The sequence below is a fragment of the Zonotrichia albicollis genome, chromosome 5 (genome assembly GCF_047830755.1).
Source record: "Zonotrichia albicollis isolate bZonAlb1 chromosome 5, bZonAlb1.hap1, whole genome shotgun sequence".
NCBI classification, from domain to species: Eukaryota; Metazoa; Chordata; class Aves; order Passeriformes; family Passerellidae; genus Zonotrichia; species Zonotrichia albicollis.
The window spans coordinates 26,185,055-26,210,381 of record NC_133823.1 but is presented as its reverse complement, the minus strand read 5'-3'; the positions used below and the strand labels follow the sequence as shown (position 1 = coordinate 26,210,381).

The following is a 25,327-nucleotide window of genomic DNA, read 5'->3' as shown; positions in this document are numbered from 1 at the left end:
CATGTCGAGTTGCTCCCAGCACCTTTGTGCAACAGAAAGGTTCACATGACCTCGCTAATAGTTCCTCAAAGATGAGAGAAAGCAACACAGTAATCACTCCACCAGGGCACGCTGCCTTCCCCCGTTACCCGGGCCCCGAAGCTGCCGAGACCTGTACCTTCCTTTGGCATCCAAAGCAAACGCCGACATAGCCTTCGGTGATTCGGTGAGTGGCGTAAGGAGAAAGAAATAATCAATGTTAATTAACCTGTTAAAACAGAAGTCCGAACCCAAACCCAGCACCCAGACACAGGGTCACGGGGGTGACAGCGCCCCGCAGGAATACCTGGCACTCCGTTAGGCGTCACACTTGGGAGGAAAAGCCTTCCGGAAAACAAAAGCTCGTATCCCATGCTCTCACCTCGGCACCTGACCGCTCACACAGCCCCGCGCGAAGCCTGGCTCCTCTCTCTCCCAGAAGTTTGCGACCAACGCAGCCCAAGGGTCGCCCTAAAAACCAACAGCGGAAAAGCCGAGCCAAAAAGATAAAGGGGATTAGGCGGGCATTACTTCCACTGACCTATATACTGCCCTCAGCCCGCGGCGGCCCTGCGGCAGACGGCAGCTGCTCGGCCGGGGGTGACACCGGCCTGACAGCCCGCCCCGCCTGCCGACGAGGCCGAGCGGCGGCGCGACACCCCGAAACTCGGTGCGGGCCCGTCCCAGCCGCCGCCGTCCCCTCACGGCCCCCGCCCCAGCGGGACCAGCCCCTACCTGGCGCGGGTGGCGGCGGAAAGTTTCTCCGGGGAGGGGCCAGGCGGGCTCCACTCCCTCTCCGCCGAAATCACCGGCTCCGGGAAGGAAGGAAGAAAGGAAAGAGGGAGGTGGCCACCCAGGTAAATCGCCGTCCGCCACGGGACAGCGGGGCCGTCGTTAATCCCTCGGACGGGAGCGCCCTCACGGCCGCCCGCCCCGAAGGCTCCCTCTCCTCAGACGGGCATCTTACCCCGCGCCCCCCCACGTCCCGCTCCCTCACGGCGGGCGGCCCCCGCTCGGCACCGGCCGCCGAGTTTGTGTAAGCGCGGCCGGGCCGTGAGTCAGAGCGGCGGGGAGGAGCCGCGACCTGCCGGGGGAGGCCCGGCCCGAGGCGGCCTTTGCCGGGCGGGGGCCCGCCGAGAGACGATTCGGGGGGTAGAGCCCGACTTAAGAAACGATTACCCTGCAATTAAGAAAGCTTCTTGCCATCTCTGCCTGCCTACTTGGAAAACCCGCAAGCCAGAACTACCATTTTAAATCTATCCCGATCTTACAAATGAAAATTAGAGGTAGTTCCCTAATGATACAAGCTGCAAGGTGATCAGTGGCCTGGAGCACTTCTCTGAAGAGAAGCTGAGCGAGCTGAGGTTGTTCAGCCTGGAGAAGGCTCTGGGTGGGAGACCTTGTTGTGGCCTTCCAGTACTTGGGAGCATCTCTCATGAGCAGAGACTGCAGGAGCTGGGCCTTTTTAGTCCAGAGAAGAAAAGACTGGGAAAAAAATCTCATTAATACATACTAATATGTTAAAGACAGGTGCCAAGGGGATGGTGCCAGACTCTTTTCAGTGGTCCGCAGCCACAGGACAAAGAGCAATGGGCATAAACTGAAACACTAGAAGTTTCACCTGAGCATGAGGAAGAACTTTATGTTGAAGGTGGCAGAGCACTGGAACAAACGGAGGTCATGAAGTCTCTGTCTCTGGAGACCTTCAGAACCCATCTGGAGCAGTTCCTGAGTCATCTGCTGGAGGTGACGCTGCCTGGGCAGGAGTTGGACTAGATGATCTCCGGAGGCCCCTTCCAACCATATCAATTCTGTGATACCTGAAGTAGGCTCATTAAAAAAGAGTGAGAGGGACCTTTTGTCCCATTATGGGTGCATAATGATAGGACAAGTGCTAAGGCTTTAAAACTAAAAGAAGAGAGCTCTAGATGAGATGTTAGGAAAAATCCCATATTCAGACGGTGGTAAAGCATTGCAGCAGGTTCCTCTCAGCTCTGGATGTTCCTTCCATGGAAGTGTTCAAGGCTAAGTTGTATGTGGCTTTGATCAACCTGGTCTAGTGGGTGGCATCCCTGCCCATTGCAAGAGGTTGGAACTGGATAATCTCTTCTGACCCAAACCTTTCTGTGATTCTGTAACAGTATCTAGTTCTTATTTTAAATACCTCACTGTAACTGTGATAGCCTGCTGTGGAGAATAGTTAGGCATAGTTCAATATGCCACTATGTTTTCTTCTTTTTTTTTTTTTTTTCAAGGCTTCAGATAAATTAATTAGACTGTAAGTGTTCTTATTATGGTTTCACTAAAGACTCAAAGTAGGAATAGAAGATGGCCTGTGGGATCTCAGCACCTCAGGACTGAGGTGCCGAGCCACCGAGACCACCCTTGGGGGGCTCGGGAGTCCTGGAATGTTGCCATAAGTGTCTGGTGGCTGGACTTTGATCCTACACAGGAGACGACACCTGTATGAGGAGGATAGGAGGGTTTCACCGGGGTGAATGGTGAAGGGATTAGTTAATTAGAGGGTGAGACACAGGGTTTAGGATTTCTGTACAGGGGGGTTTAGAGAAGTAAGATGGAGGAATTGGGGCGTGTCCTGTCCTTCTTCTTCTTCTTCTTCTCCTCCATCTTCTGTGGTGATGGTGGCACTTTAGGATTGGTCATTGCTGAAAGTGCACCGGACAATAAGAATAAAAGGTATTGGGGAAAAATGATAAATATTGTACACGTAACAATGGGTATAAAGATAGGTGGCTGCCCGGAGGGCAGGACAGTGTGCTCATGGCTGGCTGCTGAGCAGACCTCTGTCGGGCCGAAAGAAAATCTTTTAGATAAACAATTAATAAACATAGAGACCGAAAGAAGAACTGAAGCCTCTTCTCGTCCTTTGATACGCGGGCTGCCCCAAGGCCACTCCGGGCCTTTCCAGGCCCTCCAAACAGCCAAAAACCAGACAATGGCCTATTAGGGTAACAACTCATTTAAATAAATGTATAGTGTAATCTACCAAGTGTAATGGTGTTGTCTCTGAGCTCAGGAAGCATTCTTTCCAATGCTCTATGTAATTAAAGGATAATTTACTGAGATTTCTATCTACCAAGACTCATACAAACTAACTCACACTTAGGTATGCCAGAGTTAAGCTTTCCCAACCCAGGGTAAAACCATCATCCAAAAATCCACTAAGAAATATAATTGATGTAACATAACTGAGGTTCCTCTACTCCTCCACTTAGGAAGACTGGAAGAATCATTGGTTCTTGTACTGTATTTTGGCACACATTGAAACTAAATCTAAACTTTAAGGAGCAGGGAGTACTGCCATTTCTAGGGACTATAATTCCTCCCTCACATGCTGTTGTTTATTGGTTTTGGAACTGCAAGATGAAATAGTAAGGCCATATAATTCTTTATTGAAAATGCTATGGCAGAGGTGCTTGGTGTTCAACAGAGCTAGTAACACCATCCCCTCCCAGTCTGAATCCAGAATCTATTGCCTAGATGTCTGAGCATGCATGTCTCTCTTTGCAGAGCTGTTTTCCAACGTTAGATCTGGTATTTCTTTACATAAATTCAGGAAGCAGCTTCCAAGTGCTGCTATTGAGCCTGGGTGCAGAGATGGATGGCATTTGGCTGCTGTCTAGGACAGCAGAGAAGAAGACAGCTTAGGATCTTGGGAGAAACTGAGAGGATACTTCTGTTTAAATTGTTCAGTCTCAGAAGCAGGGGAAGCATCAGCCAGCACACGGAGCAAAGATGCCCTTAGTGTGAAACTCTCCTCATAAGCAGATCATTAAGGAGTGGGCCTCTGAAGCACTGCCTCTTGCAGATGCTGATAGAATCTAGTTTGCTTCTTTCTGTTGCTGCTCTAAGCATTTTAAAAGTACTCCATAATTATTTTTCCTGTGATAATTAGGTTGAATCCAAGATAGCCATCCTTTTACATCCCTATCTCTTAATGATTTGATAAGCTGTTCTATCACACAGAGTTAGAAGAGATGGAGGTGTAAAGATGGCTTATCACAAGCTCACACTAATCCTGCTACTCACCCTCTTTGTTCTGAAGGCATTCTTAGCTGCTGAGAAACACTTCACCCAAGTGTAAGATTTAGAGGCACAACACATGAACACAAACACAGCTGACTGACAGCATAATTGCAGGTAGTAAAGGTGGCATGAGATTTCACTACCAGCACTTGCTGGTCTTGAATGTTGTGCCATTGATACTGTTGTGCAGCACCTCTAGTGAAGTTACTAATAATTACAACTAATTTTGTAGTTGCAGTAGTTAGAGTACACAACAACATTTATGCTTATACTTTTGGTGACAAGTTTTACTCCACAGAAAAATCAGGCTTTCTAATGAAATTCCAGAAAGTTTCTGCTTTCTGTGACCCAGGGCAGCATCAGAAAGATATTTTCTGTTGCAGACAAAAAATGACCAAGTGTATCTACAAAGGTAAACCAGACTGCTTTTAGAAGAGCTCTCTTACAGTAGATTTCTTTTTTCATTTTTTCATGTTGCATATTTTATCCATTTGTCCATAAAGAAGTGTACTTTATGCAAAGTATTGAATTGCACTCTCCAATTATTTGTCACAGGTGCACTACATAGAGAAAATCCCTAAGACAGAAATAGTTTCATTTAAAGAAACCCAAGTTACTGTCAACAAACCAGAATGCTCACTGTAAATTAAGTGACCTCTGAACTGGGAACCTCTGTCCCATTTAACACAAATTTTTCTTAGATTTGATCTAGATACCATCTCAATAAAACAAGCCTATACCACATTTGCTTCTTAGCAAGAGATCTGATTTCCAGGAAAGGTGTTAGAAAATAAACATTTCCCATTTTAGAACGAAGAGAAATAAGGCATTTTCCAAGTCATGTTATATGCCTTACTACAGCCATTGTTCCTTATATTCTCTGAGCAACAGGAAAAAATAAAGTTTGCTTTAAATCCTCAGAAAGGTGCTTTGGAATTTTCTCTACACATACATTACAACTTTCATACTAAAAAAGGAAAGTACTCTAAGTGCCTATGAAAAACCTTTGGTTACTTCTACCTAAATCATATTTCATCTGAATGGTATAAGGTGCATTCATCCCTTAATGTTAAAAGATGTCCTCAAGCTTTTTTTGAGATACAGTTTAGCAGATATTTTGCTGTAACACACTATTTTCAATGTAGTACCATCCTAAAATTATTAGTACAGGACAGATAAATGTTGCATTTACATGGATAGAATCCAGACACTTGGCTGGACTGGTAACTAATGCAAATATGTATATAGATTGGAAATTACTCCACTACCTTTAAGTGTTTGTACTTTGATGAACAAAAAAAAGTTAAAGATTTCATAATCTATCTTAATTGGTATGTATTGATTTACCTGTTTCAAGACAATACTTCAAATAAAGGTAAATTTGTTTGAAAAGTTATATAACAGGATTTAGTTGAAGGGATTTACCTATGACTATTACAAGTTAGTGATTTATGAGACAAACCAAAATAAGTTCACTGCCCCTGTAATAAAATTATTTTTCCTCTTTAAAACCAGATTTGGTTATCTATGATAGATTGTAAGGGCCTGACAGTAATTTTGAGAATATGTTAATTCACTGTGCTCCAAAAGTCAGTCCACTCACAGTCTGTAATTTCTCATGCACTGTAAAATGTCACAGGTCAGCACTGCTAGCAAAAGAAGTAATCCTCCCTTCCTCCACCCATTCTGTTCCTCCCTACATTTCCATCTTCCCTGATCTATACAGCTGTTTAATAAATGAGATCAGTTCCACGATCCAGATTAAAATTACCCCCCGCCCCCCTTTTGTGTGGATCAGGTTTTTGATCTGCTTCAACCTGCCACCACATAAATCCTTACTCTGGCACAGAAGAGGGAGCAGCATGAGGGCAAGAATCAACTGGGGCACCATAAATTAGCACAGAGAATATATAAAGCAGAAAGTATGATTAAAAAAATGGCTTTTAACAGATAGGCATCTATTAACAATTGTACTCTATTCCTTTGCTTGTGAGGGTGGTTTTTTGGGTTTTTTTTGAGATTATGTGCCCAAAGCATATGATACAATATTGCCACTCCATTATCTGAGAACTGGCCTATGTCCTCTTTAGGTGCTCATCTTTTCTCTTTGTGCTTTAAAGACACAGAGCTGAACCCTGTACTTGTGCTGTAAATCCTTCAGACTGTGTCTTTGGGGAGGAGGAAAGCAACTGACAACTTAGGGAAAAAAATCTTTTCTTCTGACAGAAACAAGACAAGACCTCCTTCCTTCTCCACAGGCTGCTAGATTTGCAGGATAGAAACTTTTTCTGTCTCTTATAGATTTCTTTCAGATTTGCTAAACCATCTTTGCCAGAAAAGATTTATGTCTGGACCATAGCAAATCCCTTACCTTAAGAATACAGCTGGAGGATATTTAACAAAAATACATCCCTAGAGGCTGAGTAGCAGTAGACATATAAAGGCTCAGCCCTCCTTTTCTAATTACAAGTTGTACTCCAAGGTCCAGGGGGAGATTTTTCCAAGAACTACAGAACACATTTTTTAGTGAAAATTAGGTTATCAGCATTACTCTGCTGTTCTGCTGATAAAAACTGTGATTATAGCAAACATGGTATTTGTGCAAATAGAGCCAAAGCTACTTCTCTATAACTATCTGTGTCACATCATAATCAATAGTGAAAAACATCCATGTTTTCTAACACTACTCCCTCAAAAGTCATGTCTGAAAACCTGAATTTAATAATTTAATTGTTTCAGACTTGTAAAAAAAAAGAATGTTGACAGTTCACCAGCAGGGAAAATTTTAGCAGGCCACAAGAGCAGTGCTGCACACTGGGTCAAATACAAGGCCTCTTCCTAGCTAATTATGATGCATAATTAGTCTGTGGAGATTCCCTAGAGAAGCACTTGCTTATTAATACCTACACAGTGTTCTCTGTTTCCATAACATCTCCCTTAGTATTCACCATTATACTGCCCTTCCAAAGTCACACCTCTCTCTGCTTTCCTAAAGCCTTCTACTTTGTCCTCCTGATAGACCTTTTGGTAGACTCTAATCACTGAGCTGCTGACAATGGGGAATAGGTTACCTGTAATATGAGAAAATCCCAAATCCTACACTCTGAGTTAGACAGAGCCTATCTACCAAATGTGAAATCAGTCATCCTGGAATTTTGCATTTTTTTTAAATTTTATTTAATTTTCAATTTTTTCCTGATAAAAATTTTCATCTGCTGGAAACTGAGGGAAGGAAAAATAAATTGTCATACTGTACTAGCCTCCTGCTCTCTGAATACAATGGGTGTGCAGCTGCATGCCTTGAAGATGCAGAGATAAAAAGGCAATGGAAGTTCATATATGCTGGCATGTCTCTCTTATATTACTTGAAATACAATGAAATATTATTAAGAAGCATTCTTGTGTGAGTATATGAATGCTGATTTTCTCTGTGAATAGGCTAATGCTAGACAGGAGATGAACCATTCAGCTGCAAGGCAAAAAAAATCTAAAAATCAGAGAGTAGTTGTTAGTAATGTTTTGTTTCTCTGCAAGGACTTTTTTGTTCCTTGCTTTGGTCTGGAGTAAAGTGATTCTTCTCCATTTTCAGATACTTTGCATGGCCAGTAGCTGTTACTTTCTACAGAGAAAATAAGAGACAGAAGTAAGACTTGCCAAGGAAGAAAGCTTTGCTTCGCATTTCTTGCAAATGCAAGGATGTACAGAAAATAAAAGTTTATTTTCTGGAAACTGAGTTGGTTTTAATGTTTTGCATTGTAGGTTATTTTCAGAGTTTGTGGGTGACAAGAGTTAAGAATCTTAAGTATAAAGTTATTAATTGAAAGAAGTTTTTGTGAAATCTTTTGAAAAATTAATTTTAACTTTTTTGCCAATAATTTGATTTATGCCAAATAAATACTTAGCTCAAGAGAAAAGCTGAGCACCCATCTTTGTGTGCAATTAAACACTTCAAACTCTCAGAGTAGACAGCTGGAGAGAGACAAAACCTCCAGAATGACTACCAGCCAAATCACACATGTAAAACCCCGTATTTTAAAGTCCCTCCTTGTTCTGCAAGGTATTCAATAGAAAGTTTACTGAAATTATCATAAATTTGCTGAATTAGAGGTCAATAGCGTTTGGAGATTTGGGGGTCAAATATCTTCATTGGTAGGAGCCTAAATTATTTTATAAATAATTATTTTATAAATAATTTATTTTATTTTATTTTTATAAATAAAATCCTGTTGGGATTTTTTCAAAAGCATGTAGCAGGTGAGAAGCACTCATAACCCTTTGCATTTTAAAATAATTGGAAAAAATGCAAAGTTTCAAGTCTCTTTCTCACCCTTTGAGAGTTAGTTCCTAGCTGCCAGCTGATACAATCATCCTCCTCTAGTTTTCTTTTGCAGGATTGTGCTCTTTTCAGCATAGTACTCCAGCTCCAAAAGACTCCCTAATTTCCCACTTTGCATAAATTGATGGGTAAGAAATATTGATGCAAGGAAGGGAAAGTGAGTTTGAATTTTTTTGGCCGAGCTAAAATTAAGTCCTGATCTTTTATATTGCAGGCAAATGATCTATTAATGTACTATATCTGGAGCCAACAGCGGCCCCTCAGCAGATATGTTCTGAAGGAAGCTCCCTTCTGTTCTTTCTGAGAGCAGTTTCTAGATTCTGGGTGCTCTCTGAATAAAAAAAAAAAATCATTTGCAGCCCTAATTTGTACCCTTAATGTCCAGGGAGCAGAGAACTGCAGATACATGCCCTGTGTGACACAGCCCTTGAGCTGGCCCAGAGCAGCTCCTGCTCAGTGGCACTTGTTGGATGGGCTGTGTAGGGGCTGCGCTCCATGAGGGACATGTAGCTCAGGCTGAATCTCACTCCAGCACCTGAAAGTTAAGCTCTGCCACTGCTGTTGGAAATCTGGCCTTTAACTGTCCTGCTGAAGGCAGAATAGAGAACCAGAAATACTCAGAATTCAAGGGAATTTGTCTCTCACCTGCCTTTTTGGGTACTTCTATTTTTTTTTTCCTTTTGCTGTTCTACCTTGTATTTCTCTCCCAAGAAAGAGATCCTGTAGTATTTACTTGCATTAAGGGAAACTTGCATATTGTTGCCATTTACCAATACAAATGTGAACAATACATAGTTACTATCTGAAATAATTTGGATGATATATTAAGATGTTAATTTTGCATTTGGACCCTTACAGCTCAAGTAATATGCCCTAAATGTAGAGCATTAGTTGTATGCCTCTGAGAAATCAGTTTGCATGACCAAGAACTTATATATTTAGAATGTAAGCTGCCAGATACTAGTGTCTTGAGATTCTTTATCAAAATAATTAAGTTCAAGCTTGACACCCTTGTTTTTAAAAAACAACAATTTTAGAGACTGTCCTTTAAGATGTAGTCATTGGAAATAGCAATCCTGATGGAATTCAATGTTTTTTATTTGTTGGCCCTGGCAGCTGTGTATTAGTAAAATAAATAAATTAAATAAACAGAAACATCTGTTCCAGTCACTAGAGGCTTATTGCTGGAGTTATCTGCATCAGATGGGAGGAGATGCTCTAGTAGAGGAGCTTGGCTTTCCAGAGCAGAGATTAGTGAAATCAGTAGGAATAAATATGTAGAATTGTGTGACCTCTGGGAAATATCTCACCTGCCAAATGATGATGCTAACTAGTGTTAAAGTTTGAAGTCCTCTAGTATCTATTCTGCATTATTCATACAAGTAGAAATCCCATTATATTCCAAGTGCTAGCAGAGTCTCAGTCTGTATCTTATTTAAAGGAAAATCTGTGGCTTAGTTGAGAACGTAGCCTGTAAGATTTTTCTTTTCATTCATTACTATTGGATCCAGGATACCTTACTCCATGTATATGTAAGAAGAGTATAAATGTGTGAGTATGTGTGCATGCATATATATATATATACACATAATTTTTGTGGGTGAGTGCACTGGATAGTTGTCATGCACAGAATGCAAGAAAAGGCAACCTAATAATGCCTCAGAATTCCAATTCCATTAATATCTCAATATACCTGAGAAAGCAGACAAAATAGGTATTCCTCTGCAAGTATTCCTATGCTGGTATGCCTGCATGATAAATTGTTCAAAGCTTTGGTACAATTTTCAAAAAAGATGCAAAATAAATTCATCAGCTGGACACATGTAACTTGCTAATTTTATGAAAATAACATCAGAAAGTTGTATATAGCTGTGGGGAAAAAAGTGGCAGAATGGACTAACATGTTTCATTTTTTAATTGTAATCTGCAAGGTCAAATTGAAGTTGCTTACTGGGTTTGCAACTGTATCCAGGAATACATGATAATAATAAATAATAAAATAGAATGAAAACAGAATTGAAGTTTATAGACTTCTTCTGAAGATGATTGCACTACTGAAGGGCTATAGTTGTATAGTGCATGGTTATTTCAAATGGCAAAACCAGATTTCTTTGAAACTGGATCTGTACTGAATCCTAAGCACTTCAGAAAATAATTTCTGGTAGTTAATATGCTCCTAGCATTAAGTCACAAGCTGGCTTCTTTTGATAGAAATTGCTCTCTTCTGGGAATCATGGAACATAGAATGGTTTGTGTTCAAAGCGACCTTAAAAGTCATCCAGTTCCAACCCAAACTCTCTCTCAGCCTTTCTTCCTAGGAGTAGTGCTCCAGACAACTGATCATTCCATGGCACTCCACTGGACTCGCTCCAACAGGTCCACCCACAGCCTTCTTGTGTTCCCCACCTTATTCCTCACCTTCTTCTGGTTCAACTGTAACAACCAGGGACTCATAGAAACATAGAAACAGAATAGAAACAGAATCATTCATGTTGGAAGAGATCTCTGGAAGCCGCCTTGGTCAAGACCTTGCTCAGAGCAGGACTAATTACTGGTTGCTCAGGGCTTTTTCCAGCCCAGATTCAAATGCTTTAAAAGTTTCTAAGAATGGAGATTCCACAACCTCTTTGGGCCATTTTTCTAGTATTGGATTGCCTTCATGGTAATAAAGTGGTTTCTGGTACCTCGTGGTAATTTCTGTTTTCTAACTTACTCCCATTGCCTCTTGTCCTATTGCTCTGCCCCTTCAGTAAAAGATAAGGGCATGCTGCCAGCTCCCATTCAACTGAATTTCAAACAAACTCCACCAGTATCTCCAAATCCTTTTATGCAGAACTGCTCTTTACCCATCTGGCTTCTAGCCTGTCCTATTGCATGAAGTTATTCCATCCCTGACACAGGACTTTGCATTTGCCCTAGTTAAACTTTATGAGATGACCATCGGCCCATTCATCCAGGATACAGAGCCTGAACAGCAGCCCTGCTCTCTAGCCATGCCCTCCAGTTTGGTATCACTTAGAAACGTGCTATACATACAATCCATCCCATCATCTGGGTCTTTATTAAAGATGTTATACAGTATTGACCCTGCTAGTAAATGACAGCTAGCTGGATTTTGTACCATTGATCCTAGATAGTTTCCTGAGGCCTTTTGATGTTTATTCCCTTAATTTCAGTCAGTGAAGTCTGTGGCACCATTATTACCATAACATAAGCACTGGAGTGCTGCCAATGAAGAGATCTGGTTGCAAGTTTAAGCAAGTGAGTTAGCAGCAGGTAGTGGTAGTGTGAGGGACAGTAAATGAAGCCTAGCAGGAGGTCTCAGGATCAAAGGGGAGTAAACAGAATGGAGGACAAGGCTCACTGATTAAAATTGATATGGTAGAAAAGTACTTCTGGCACTTCCTTGGCTCAGAAAGTTTCTGAACACCTTGCTGCTGAAGAGAGAGGTTATTCAAGCTATTTTCATACTTTTCCTGGAAGTATGGACTATTTGCTATTGCAGAAGATGGGATATTGGGCTGGACAAACCCATCTGTGGCTCACTTCATGAGCCATTATTGCTTACTTGACTTTCATCTCTTTTCACATTAAAAACATGAAAGTGTCAACAGGCTAAGAAGTAGTGATGTAGAAGTTGGAGAAAAGAATATGTTGCCTTTGTTTTGATAAGCAGGAGAATATTGAGGAGGTTGGAGGTTCCCATTATCTTTTTAATTCTTTAGAAACATCAGTTTATTGCAAATAACTGTTACATTTCTGGGAAATATTGTATTTACCAGTTCTCTGAACTTTAATCGTTGAATGTTCAGCCAAGTAAGTCAGATGTATGTGTGTGGGTAAAAGGGATATGTGGTAATTTGAAGGAACATGAGTTTGCCAGCGAAGGCTTCCTCAACTTTGTGTGAGAGTACTCTTTAGTTTCCAATTTGTATCTCAGTCTGCTACATAATCTTCAGTCTTGCTGAAGTCAAAGTTGTTAACTTTAAAGTATAGTGCAGCCAATATTTGATTACTAATTGGTTGGCATTTATCTCTCCACTTTTCTCAATTTTGTATTACTTCTGGTTTCCAGTAATAGTAAAATGTGTGGACATCACAGATACAAATATCAGGAATTGCAGCATGAAGATATTTATTGTGTAATAACTCAATTTGATAATTGCAGCTATTTGAAGTAAAATTATAAATGGTTCGTATAAAATAATTTTGGTTTTAAGGATAATGAGCTGTATAATTTAGTAGCACTGGGAACTAACTTCTTTAAAAGTTGCTGTGGCTAATGCTTTTCTCGCACTAATTTCATGCTGTTGAAACTCCACCAGCATTAATGGAGTTAATCCTAATTTTCATTTACATAAATGCAAAGAAAGCTCAGCTTCAGTAATTTTTTTACATACTGTTTCATGGGTGCTTGAAATTGCTAAACCCACTTAATTCCACATAAAAAAAAAGCTTAATGCAGAGAGATCTAATTGTTCTTGTGTCACACACAAAACTCTCTGGCAAACAACAGAACAATGAAATTCTGTTCTTTGACATTTTAGATTTGCAAGGCTCCTTGAACATTCAGAGGCATTTTGAGCTGTATTTTTATCAATGAAAAGTCTGTGGAGGGAACTGCTTAACTAAAAATTAGCTTGCTTTAATGTTAGCTTATCCACTAGTTTCCACAGATGATGGAAGTGCTTAACTGCCTGTACCAAAGGGAAGAAACAGCATTTGATTTTTAAGACATAAATCGAATACTTCATTTCTTACTCTTTGATCAGCTTTGCTTATACGGGCATGTAATCTGACCCCCTCTGCCATCCAATTTTCAACCTCTTTCTCCTCCCTCCCCTTAGTATTGAGCTTTTATCAAGGCCAGATTTCCCCCTCCTCTTCCCCACTACTCCCCCCTCCAGAGAGTAGTCATGCCTCCTGCATTTTTCTCTGTAATGTTTAGAAACCCCTCTGAAATGTGAAACCCTTAGGAAACACCCGCTTCTTGTAACATCTAGTGCAATTTTTTTTGTTACTAGGCTGCCACTCTATGGCCGTGCACATAAACTACAGCTTTAGTTCCACTGGAATAAGGGAATGAGTTAGAGAACATCTGGGCTTCCTGTCCTACAGTGCGAGTATGAATACTTTAAAGAGGGCAAAAGGAAAAATCTAGCATATCATTTGTAGGCATTTACCAGACTGATATCTTAAATATATTACAGAGAATTTTTTGATCATTAATAATGTGTGTCCTGTAGTGCCCTAACATAGACCCTGCTTGTCCTGGCCCTCTCAAATAATGCTAATTTGTGTTAGATTTTCAAAGGAAAGCAAAAGGATAATGCTTTCAAAATACTCCGGCCAGGAAAACAACTAAACACTTAGACTGACCCATGCCTGGTATCCTTCATAAGTATGAAGTTTTGATGATTTTGAATCTGTGCAATAACTAAGTCATAGAAGTGAATCAAGTATTTTAAGAGTAGACATTTATATGTAGCCATACACAGTGGTTTTATAAACAGGTTAAAGGGGTATTAAACTTTTCTTAACAATAGTTTCACTTATACTGCTGCCTAGTAAGTTATTACAAAACTTGTTTTAATGGCTGCATCTGAAAATGGAGAGGATTGCAATTTAGCAGATGTGCCTGTGAGTAGAGTACTGTGAAGAAGTTGTAGATTTGTCTGCCTGTAAGCACTTTTACTTGAGTCCTCCCAGTGTCAAGACCTTTCATAGTCAAAAGTCATGTTCAAAAGTGTGGGAGTGGCACTCCATATGTGTGTGCTATTGTCCTCAGCCTTGGACAATTTTGCATGTTTCCATTCAGAAAGTGGAACAAAAGCAAACTTGACATGTGTTCCTGCCTTCATTTTTAGCACAGCCAAGTTAAGAGGAAAACTCCAAAGTTGATAGAGATCTAATTTCCTGGAGATGTTAACTTCTGAAGAACACAGTCCCTGGTTATGACTTGTCAGTGACGATCAGTTGCTACCTAAAATATTGTAAGGCTTCAAAATTATACTATTTTTTATTATACTGTTATACTATTTTCTGTATAAATAATGTTTGAAAGTGATCTGAAAGTTTGAGTCCAAAGCAAATTCATTCGAGTGAATAAAAGAGGTCTTATTGGCCAGAGAAGCCCAGTAGATGGAAGAAGCTCAGAAGTTTTAATAGGTGTTTTGCTTTGAATATTGTCCTGCATGCACTCCTAGATGTGCTGGAGGGCAGAGAGGAAGAAGGATTATTAAAAATTAAACAGCTTGCTCTTACTAAAATAAAAATCTATTGTACAGTTTTTATTGATTCAGTTTCATTAAACTGAAACAGGCGCTGACCTGTGGCCATGTTAGTAACATTGTTCCAGACACTCTCTTCAGCATTTTAATATATTTTGTTAATGTAGGTTAATATTATAAGAAGGGACAAATCTTCTTAGAATGGTATTTTCCAGGATCTTCAGCCATAAGGCAATTTTGGTTTCTAAACAGAGCCAGCTGTTAAAAGTGCTAATTAGTTCTGCCAGAAGGTAATAGTGCCTATGTCCTAATAATCCAAACTGTTATATATATTAGGAGGTTCTCAATGCTACAGTTATATCCTCCCATTTAGGAATATTACAAGAAAATTTTACTATGAACAGGAGGTTAAGAAAGAAGGGAAAATCATAAAAAAATATAAATTAGGTTCTCAGAGAGAAGTTGGACAAGAAACATCTTGGGCATAGGAAATAAACCAGTATAAAAGGAGATATAAGATTACCTCATTTTCTAAAGTATTTCTACAGCAGTCTGTGCACGCCTGAGCAACATAAGTGATGTGACTTAAAACCATACTGAAGTTCCAAGTGACAATATTGAAAGATAATGAAAGCATTTTCAAAGGACAGGGATGCTGACCAAATAGCCAGAGGCTGGGATGCAGAAGAGAGTGAGTTTGCCTGAAGCACGATGCAGGCAGCGCAGGATCTCTCTCTGTAGTTTATTTGTTGCAGCAGAAGCACCAAGGTCCCCAGCTACCATCAGCGCCACATAAAAATCTACCAAGTGCTGCAGTGCTGCAGTCTTTGACACTTAACACATGCAGCTGAAAGGCTCAAATCTACCAGCCAGGCTAGAGTGAGAATTAGAGCAGTAGGCAGTGAAAAAATATCCACACACTTTCTGCTGGGTGGCACTGTGTCAGGCAGATGCACATTAAAATACATATGCAGAGACACAGAGCTAGCAAAAATTAATTATTTGCAATAATTAATGTAACTCTTGGTTCATGAAGATGAATTGAACTGCAAACCCAACCTGGTACTGGAACAGTTAACACCGGTTTTGAGCTGCTGTAATTAACTGAACTATTTCCTGCACATGGAGCTCCTAAAATGTCCATTTTGTACAAAGTGTTGTATTTTCCCCTGAAACTTTTGGAAAACTTTGTCACAATCAACCATAATTTTTCTCCAGCAGTATTACTAAACGGTTGGAAATGCCAGTGCACTGTATTCCAGATATGTCTGCAATGGGGCTGCAACAGGAGATTATTTGTTCTGCTGAATTCCAAATATGAGCCATGGCTATTCTTAGAATGCCACTTTGGTTTTACAATGGCATCACATAACAAACTTGTATTTAATTGCATAATTTACACTTGTCTGGTTTGGCTCTGCTTTTGAGATCACAGGTAGCCCAAACAGATATGTCTTTTAAAACAAAATAATATGCCCTCAATATTTTGGAAATGTAAAAATATCTTAGAAAGAGACCTTTTCATCCCTGTCCATCTAAATTAATCAAAAGGAGAAAGGGCCTATATAACCAAATAAATGTTATTGTCAAGACATGAAAATATAAATAACAGCTTCTGCCTTACATTTCTTTTCTCTTGTTCTGTTTCCTAGAAATTAGTCAGTTAAACAGATTCGGTGTATTTATCTTATCATAGTGTCCAGATAATTTAGTTATATCCAGAATCCTGTTGAGGCAATAGAGAAAGTGCCTAGAGGACCCAAAAGTAGATTTCCCAGTCTTCCTGACCTTTGCCAGTAAAGATGTTGGGTAGCATCATTGAACCAGCAAGGGGTAGAGCCTTAGAGAGGCTGAGTTAATTACCTGCTTCTCCCATTCCTTGTGAAATGCTGTTTCACTTTTCTGTATTTCAGTTTCCTCATCCATTATATTTCCTTCCTCTTGTCTTTTTTGTCACTTGTTTGCTTGTTTGTTTGCTTTTTGGTGCTGTTGCTTAGGTTTCTGTTGGTCTTTTTTATATATTTGTTTGGATAATAAGCTATTCAGTGTAGGAACAGAGCATCCAAACTATCCAATATGAGCTGGAAGCTCTTTGTGTCAGTATAATCACAGTGATAAATTCTTCAGCTCAGCTACTCTAGCTCACTTTATTTCACTAGACATAGCTCCTCACAGCACTGCCTTCTCACTAATGCTCTGTTTTAGTGGGAATGAGTGGATTAAAATGAGTGTGCTGGACACCTGCTGCCACCCTTGCCAAACAGTGGAAGTCATGGTCCCATCCAATCAAGAACGCATCCCTAAGAGATACTGAAGGTAGTATCCCCTCGAGCTGCCCAGGGCTCTGCTCTCTCTCACCTCAGATCAAGTTTTGCATTGAAATAATCTTCTGTCCTGATTCTCCTGCTTTCTTTAATTATGTGTACTGTTTGTACTATTTCTTTTCATGTTTTGTCTATAAGACCAGCATTTCTTTTCCTGTTGGCTTGACTGCAAAAGTCTATCCTGAACATGGGTGGAATCTAGCACAACCTTCAGGCAGTGGTGAATCTCCAGTACTGTTATTTATAAAAGATATTCTGGGGACACTGTACACACAGAAGTAAATTTATTGAAGTGTAAAGAGAAAAATGGCTCAATACAATGCAACGCTTCAGGAACACATTTTGATATAGCTCTCAATCACACACAAACATGAAGTTATACTGACTGTCATAAAAGAATTGGATGTGATAAATTCTGTGAGCAGTATATTAAATAAAAGGCTCAAAAAGCTAGCCACTTTCACAGTGCCAGCTTCAAGAAGCTGGCTTGATTTTTCTTCAGTCTTATATTTAACAAATTGCCACAAAATTATGTGGGTGTTCTTTTCTTTCCCTTCAAAATACAGCTTTTTGAAACATCATCCTTTATTATTCTCATTTCCCATCCCAGTGGATAAATATTCATATCTCAGAATTTCCCACAGCTGGCAGAAATTGGCAGCCTTGTTGTTTGCTAGAAGAGAGGCAAAGGACTGAAATGGAATGGCCTTATTGCCCCACAATTGTGATCACATAAAATCAACCTCCAGGTTTGGAAAATATGTCATTTTCCATTGAGTTACTTCAACATTGTACATGTTTTGTGGATAATGTGAGGATTTACATGCCTGACCCAAAACCAGCTGAAGTTTGTAGAAAGACTGATTGTAACTCTTTGGAGTATCCTGAAGTGTCCTCTTCTGCTGACAGAGATTAAAATAGATGTAAAGAAATACCTGTGCCAGGCTCCTGTACCTGTTTACAATACAGGAAAAGCATTCCTATTTGTACTGATTTTTTAAGAGTGGAAAACCAATTCTGATGTAGAAAGGAGCCTGACAAATTAAGTAAACAATGCAGCAGGGCTACAGGAGAAATTCTACACTGCATATATAGAAGAAAGAGAACTGAATTCACAGCCTTAGGGGAGGAGAAGCAAGACTGCATTTAAACCATCTTTGTACTCCTCAGATTCTGGATTGCTCACAGTCTGAACTGACTTCTGACTTGTGCTGAGATTCTGGCTCTGACAGCTCTTCTTTGCCATGCTCTGCAAGAGGCCTTTGGACAAACAGCCTTTATATTCCTTATACCACCACCAGAAAGGACTTCTCCCATTGCAGAACACTCCAGCTGTCTTAATGAGCATTAAATGAGTAGAGAACAGTTGAAGACATTTAAAGTGCAGCAGAACTACTTCAATACTATTGTAATGCCCTAAGGTATTTCAGTGAGGCTCACTCACCTGGAAGAACTGTGCTGATACATCTCTGTTGTCACTGCGCCTGTTCATCACTAAACTTGCTCCCAGGTGTAATATGAGAAATGGAGAAAACATGACACCACAGGCTGTGGTGAAACCTACACAGAGCTTCTTGTGATCAGGGTCTGGGTTATTGTGGACCAAGTGGGTTCATCATAAGTATGTAAGAATATTCATTATACAAAGAGCAAATACACAAACACAACTTTTTTTTTGTAGCCAACAAAAAATGTAATGTAATCAGGAGGAAAGTAAGGAATTACTCAACTTTATAGTTGATGGCTCAGAGAACTATGATATCAAATGTAAGGCCAGAATTTCTGTGAAGTAACATCTCAGTGTGTCTTTTCATTATTTAATTTTCTGGATTAACATGTGAGTGATCAGGAGATGCTTAGGGCATTTAGAAGCCAGAAATAAACAAAAATGTGTAGCAATTTGTTCTGATTCTCACTTTCCTACTGCCACTCCTTGCTTTCTGTCTCTCTCACTTGCAATTCATTGCTCCTTAAAACTGCTTTTCCTCATTGTGACCATGTCATAGTCCTTCACTGATTATACAAGACAGTTCCTCTAGATGGTTTCTGATTCTATCATTTTTCCTGAATCCCCATTTCTGATTCTACCATTTCTCCTGATTTCTCACTAGCCTTTAATGAAAGTGATATTTCTGCTAGCCTCAGGATTTTCTGCTTGAAATAAACTCTCAAGTAGCATGTGGGTATTACCCAGGCTGAGTGAAGACAGAGGAACTATTACAACTGGGAGGCCTTTAAATGAATATTTTCAATATAAAATTATTCATTTTACAGGACTCTGGAAACAAGACATTGGAAAATCAAAAATTAAATCCAATAGACATAACTTTTAACAGTTTTTACTTAGTTTGATAGAATCACTTTTTTTTCTTTCTTAGGAGTGCTGTGAACTTCTGTTTTTCCTGTTTCTTCTCGGCTCATGGTTTGTATTCTGATATCACTTTGCACAGAAAAAGATTGCCTCTTGCAGATTTCAGTTACATGTGCTGTTCAAGTGATCCTGACAAAGATGAATGGTAATAGAAATTGTTCATCCTTTGAATGTGATTTGGATTACACTGCAGAAATTGTATATCAGTATTGGATAGAGCTGTGAGGGGCCTGTACACAAGAAATAAAGGGTTATATCTGAACATGATTTGTTATTCCCTTCTTGACACCACTCATTCTACATGCGTGTTCTTTATTTATAGGCAAGAAGCATGCTGACATTTCAATATTCCTTCAACTCAACAGTTCAGAGTACAATCACAGCAAGAAAAGCAACATGTGTACCCACGAATAGCCAAAGATTCATTTCACTGGATTTTCCAAGTATTGAAAGGTAAGCCACAATGCTAAAAAATTTTACAGATTTTTGATAAGGAGAGGTGAAATTTTAGGATTAAAAAAAGAAAATACATTTGAATAGCATTCCTAAGATAATGAAGAGATTGGGAAGACAGCATAAAAATTCCCTTTACATTTTAGTAGCAACTACAGGAGAAAACACATGCTGTCCTGTCATGCAACATAATGTTTTATTTCATTTAGTTCTGGGCTTTAATTGCATTACTAGGGACAAAAGTCAATCTTAGCTTATTTCTGTAAATTATGTCTTCATTACTGACAGAAACAGTAATGATTATGTGTACACAAACAGATGCAAAAGACACAAATAAAAGTCATGCTATTGTAATTAGAAGGATGAAAAACGTGTATTAATTAAATTAGGCTTCAGTTAATTTAATTAACATGCCAGAGTATTGTGATCATGAGCACATTAGAGACATCTTAACAGTGATGATTTTCCATCTCTCATGCCCTCTTCAAATATATATTTTATCATACATCAGGGAAATATGAAAATTCATAGTTGTTCCCTGAAAATCTTGACCAAGTAATGATGCAGAATGAACACAGTACTTCTGCTAGTAGAAGACTAAGAATGTTGAAGTATTTCAGAATATCTAAGATGAAGATTACATCTTGCAAAAGTAATCTTCATCTTAGATATTCTGAAATATTTTCATATTTCAAGCTAACAAGAAACTTTGCACTCTTGAAAAAAATCACTTCCCAGGGAGAACAGGAAGTGAAATCAGGCCAGTAAATTTTCAGAAGCCTTGAACAAATTCCAAAAAAAGACTCAGAATAGAAACATTCAGACATATAACTTTTCCTGGTTTTAACATACCAGTTGTAATGTTGCCATATGTGAACCTGTATAGAACTAAGCAGTCACTTCTTTTTCCCAACAAGAAATTTTTCATCAAGAAACAGAAAAAAAAGATCCTACTAGATTCAGCAATCTCTGGTTCAGCCAACATTATGTCAATATTATTTGGCTTCAGTTGCTTACAACTTGCAAGCTGGAGAATTAATAACTAGACTTCAGTTGCCACCGTTCGCTAATGAGGCTGGAACGTGACCTGTACACCCAACCAGCTGTGAATAAAACAGGGAAAGCACAAGGCTCACTTACAACTGTCAAACTAAGGCATTTTCTTTAGTGCTAATCCAAAGATGGATGAGCCCTAGTGCTGCAGCCCTATATCAACATTCAGCCAGTGTAAACACCAGAATAAAACAAGACAACTGTTTACTCCAGAAATTCTCAATATATTTTTTTTCTTTTTGCTTTGAACATTTCCTATGTTTTGCCCTGGGACTGGATGATAAACCCATCTTAATCCCCTTGGAAGACTGTATTTACTCTAATTGTGTGAGATGGACCAAGGTCTTATCTGCATATTTTATATTATCCTTTTTCAAATTTTTGCATTCCTTTCTCAGTTTTAAATCATTGCTTTGCCAATAGTAATTGTGTATGCCAGAGCTATCAACAGTAGAAAATTCCATATGTTGCTGCACAGATAAAATACAGGCACAAGAATAACTCAAACCTACCCTCTTTATATGCACCCCTTCAACCTGAGCAAAAGAGAGGGTGGTCTATGTAGATTTCATAGTTGAACTCTAGATCAAAAACTGTGCTTTAATTATATGTTCAGTTCAATCAGAACATCTCACTTGTTTTCTCTCATCTTGAAGGAAGTCTGAAATTGTTTGTCCAGGTACAAATTTGGTGCATGACCACATCATTGACTTTCAGAATACAAAATCTTTGTTAGAATCCTGAAGGTTTTGTGGAATAAAGTTGTGTCTGAGAAAGCTGCTTCAGGACTGATAGGTTGTTCCTGGCTCCAGCACAGTGCTGAACGCATGGCTTTTGTAAAAGCATCCCAGAAACTCCTTCTGACACTCTTTTCCTTATTTTCCAGACCATTGAACTCTTACTGATCGGGAATTGAACACTGTAGAGATCCTTTACACAACTTCTGGCGTTTAGACAGCATTGGGAGGAGGGGAGCTCACAGTACACATAAAAGATTTTTTTTTTCTGTGAAGCAGCTCCTGAACTGATAAAGTTATTCTGAAATAAGCATTTAGAGAATTTTGTCAATAAAGACAATTTAGTTAGTCAATGGGAACAACCAAAAAGAATGCAGAAAGCACAAGTGAGTGTGTCTGGAATTCTTTTTTGCCCTACTAATTCCTGGATACCTCTTCCTCTCCTTAGAAACAAGAAAAACCCATGTAAATTGGAGTGAGGCCTTTTCTGAAGACTGGAATGGCCAATACCTCCTTCCATGGTGTAAAACCCCAAGAAATTCTACCAAGGCTTTTCTCTGCTTTTCATGCTTTCCATACTCCTAAATCTTTCTGCTCAGCACCCCCTTGAAGAATGTGGCCTTTCCTTTGAGCTAATGAAATTACAACAAGCAGCTGTTAAGATTTGGACAATATACTCTGTTTTTCTGTGAGGAAAGAGTGCATTTTCTTTATGGGTAAAGGAATAAACATTGTGAAGAATAAACAGTATGAGTAGCTGCAGTTGAGGAAGACAGAAATTTGGGATAGGCTAGAGGAGTTATCATATATGCACATTGGGGAAGAGTAGGAAAGGCATAAAGTGCCACAGAAAAGAAACTGTGAGGGAAGTCTAAAAAGGTTTGAAAATTATGCCTTAGGGAAAATCTAAGTTGATACAGTTTTTAGTTGAGAGCTGTTGTATACAGAGCTCACCAGAAACCAGCTACTGTGAAGCTCTGATTCAAGGCGTGAGTTTGCTGTGAATTTTCCATCCTTGTCAGGATTTTGCCAACTGCATCTTGCAAAAATACTGCTTCATCAATCCAGACCTACTGGGAGCTCCAGAAATTTGGCAGATATTAGGATTTCACTGAATCACAGAAGGGTTAGAAGAGAGCTCTAGACATCATGTAGTCCATCACCCCTGCCAAGGCAGCGTCACCCAGAACAGATGACACAGAAACATTTCCAGGTTGGTTTGGAATGTCTCCAGAGAGGGAGATTCCATGGCCTCCCCTGTTCCACTGCTCTGCCACCCTCAACATAAAGACATTCTTCCTCATGTGGAGGTGGAGGAATTCCTTGTGGTTTGGTTTATGGCCATTGCTCCTTGTTCTGTCACTGGGTACCACTGAAAAGAGTCTGGCCACTTCTATGACTAAACCAGGAAATTTGCTTACTGTTCTACCATCACATTATAAACTTTAGCTTGGTATTTTTTTAATCATATAAACCCTTTTCTTTTGAATGATAGAATTCTAAGATCATACTTGGTGAACATGGAAAAAATACTGAACCCAGTGAATTGAGTGTATGTAAATGCAAAGTATTTGGGAGATAGGAAAAACAGGATAAGGCCTCCGTTCTTGCTATACTGCTAAGAAAACTCAACATTGAAGAATTTAGCAAGTGGTCGTTGATATCAAAAACCACCAGATTGTTTTGTAGTAGCAATGTATGAATAATATGGAACTGCTTCTAAGAGTCAGAAAAAGGAATAGTTCTGGAATTCATTTTTCATTTATCTAAAGAGTATGGATATGCCTTTGGGTGTTGTCAGCTCAGAAACGACAGTTGTTTAAATAAGTATTTTTAACTGGAGTGAAGGACTCCTAAAAGCCTACCTAAACAGATCCCTGCAAGCATGAGTGTGAAATACATAAACCCTTTAGTTGATGTCAAGTCTTAAGCCTTTTTAAAGCTACTATGGAGGCCCTGATGATGAGGATATTTGTCATCATCTACTCCTATTGACATTTGGTGATTAGAGTAAGGGTTGGGATGTAAAATTGAAAAGACAGAAGTGACACTATCTTGTAGGATTATTTTCCTTTTCCCTTTAATTGCTGCTGAGATATGCAGGTCCTTCCTTCTCTACCAAAGAAATTGAAAAATAAACACTGTTATATCTTACATGATGTTTAGCTGTCTGGCTTAAAATAAGCAGGTGTCATCCACAGTTTGTCAGGGTTCCTAGCCAAGTACTCAATCAAAACAATCAAGCTGTTTTTTCACTCAACTTTTAATAAAACAAAATTGTTCTAAGAAGCTGTGTGTTATTGAATGTATCACTAAAATATAATATGTGGAACAGATCAAAGTAATTTATTTTTAAAGTTGGAAACACATAATATGCTATTTGTCATAGTGTATTTTGAATTGTTTTAAAACTTCTACATTAGAAAAGTGTTTTTCCATTAGTAAACACACATTAATGCATCTAGACTGCTACAATCTCATTAATATTAAACTTCTGAGCACTGAATTAGTAATTATCATACAAATATTTAATTGCAAATTTATTCTGTTGCGGTATATTAATGTTACTTGGTGAACACTTCCATTAGGTTTGAATTCTGTCAGTGTTCAGCACAAGAAAAACATGAGAGAATGCCTAAGTGCTCACAGGTGGTACTGTGAAGGGGAAAAATCCCCAACCCAACCAACTAAACACATAGACCTCCAAAAAAAGAATAATAACCAAAACCAGGAGACTGTAAATTTTAGTATTGAACTGCAAAGATTCTCTACCTGTATGTCATATATGTTTTCAGTGAAAGGTAGTTTAGATGCATTTAATGACAGGAGAACAGAAGAAAACAAAATCAGAGCTACTTATACCTTTAGCCTATTTCAGGACTGTGAGAAACTCCCAAATTTACCTCAATTGACAAATTACTGCAAGAAGCTCCTAAATTTACCGCAAACAACAAATTTATGACCCCATTTCACCTTTTGAAATTTTTTTAGGACTCTGCTCTCTTCCATAAGTTTTTCCTTTGTCAGCTCTTTGGACTGAAGTGCAAACTGCAGCAGGAAAGCTGCTGGACTCTCTCCTGTGGCTGGCCTTGTATATCCTTAGGAATTAGACTCACGTGTGTCCAGTGTGGTAATTCTTCTTACATCATGCTGCTGCCAGCTCGCTTAGCACTACATCAGCTTTGTCCTCTGATAACTCTGTGGTTATGGAGCAAACACGAGCATATTTCAGCACTCAAACTGTGAATCAATTTGGCTTTGACAGCCTCTCATTCAGTATTGACCTCTGAACCAGCTCTTTTCCCTTCCATATTTTCTCACTTTTTTCTACTTCTTTTTCTTAGTCTCCCTAATCATGAAGGTAGTAGAAATAAATTTCTTTATTATCCCACAAATGGGGTAAATGAATAAAGGAAAATTATACTTCAGAAAGAAGGGAAGGGAAGGGAAGGGAAGGGAAGGGAAGGGAAGGGAAGGGAAGGGAAGGGAAGGGAAGGGAAGGGAAGGGAAGGGAAGGGAAGGGAAGGGAAGGGAAGGGAAGGGAAGGGAAGGGAAGGGAAGGGAAGGGAAGGGAAGGGAAGGGAAGGGAAGGGAAGGGAAGGGAAGGGAAGGGAAGGGAAGGGAAGGGAAGGATCCTTTAGCCCACAAAATTTGGGAAACAGCAAAAGTAACAAAAAATTAAAGTAATATTTAAAACTGAAAACTGTAAGAATTTTTCTCTGAATAATTCTTCCCCCTTGACTGCCAGTATTTGGTCT

The 25,327-nt window shown here is 39.3% G+C and overlaps 2 protein-coding genes across 12 annotated transcripts in view; one reads left to right on the top strand and one right to left on the bottom strand.

The window, feature by feature from the left end:
- The window catches only part of FHIP1A (FHF complex subunit HOOK interacting protein 1A), a 92,926-nt gene extending 91,883 nt beyond the window's left edge, over window positions 1-1,043 (bottom strand). For 2 of the 11 annotated variants that reach the window (XM_074541129.1, XM_074541136.1), the window contains exons 1-3: window positions 754-1,043; window positions 326-489; window positions 158-192 (exon numbers count right to left, since the gene is read on the bottom strand). The gene's annotated coding sequence lies outside the window, so the exon portion shown is untranslated. Of the gene's footprint in view, window positions 1-157; window positions 193-325; window positions 699-753 lie in introns of those variants that run through there. The other 9 variants (XM_074541134.1, XM_074541139.1, XM_074541130.1 and 6 more) reach the window with 6 other exon arrangements.
- LOC141729013 (uncharacterized) lies at window positions 72-23,810 on the top strand. The gene is made up of 4 exons (XM_074540427.1): window positions 72-153; window positions 280-875; window positions 19,649-19,779; window positions 21,719-23,810. Exons 1-4 carry the CDS (start codon window positions 72-74, stop codon window positions 21,735-21,737), a joined length of 828 nt encoding a protein of 275 aa, XP_074396528.1. The 3' UTR covers window positions 21,738-23,810.
- The last annotated feature ends 1,517 nt before the right edge of the window (window positions 23,811-25,327 follow it).

What these genes read in the sequence shown, in the direction of transcription:
- LOC141729013 (XM_074540427.1), top strand. Translation starts at nt 72, where the DNA reads ATGAGAGAAAGCAACACAGTAATCACTCCACCAGGGCACGCTGCCTTC. An exon ending in CCCCGAAGCTGCCGAGACCT is followed by an intron (nt 154 to 279) that starts GTACCTTCCTTT and finishes ACCCAAACCCAG; the next exon opens with CACCCAGACACAGGGTCACG. An exon ending in AGAGGGAGGTGGCCACCCAG is followed by an intron (nt 876 to 19,648) that starts GTAAATCGCCGT and finishes CTTTATTTATAG; the next exon opens with GCAAGAAGCATGCTGACATT.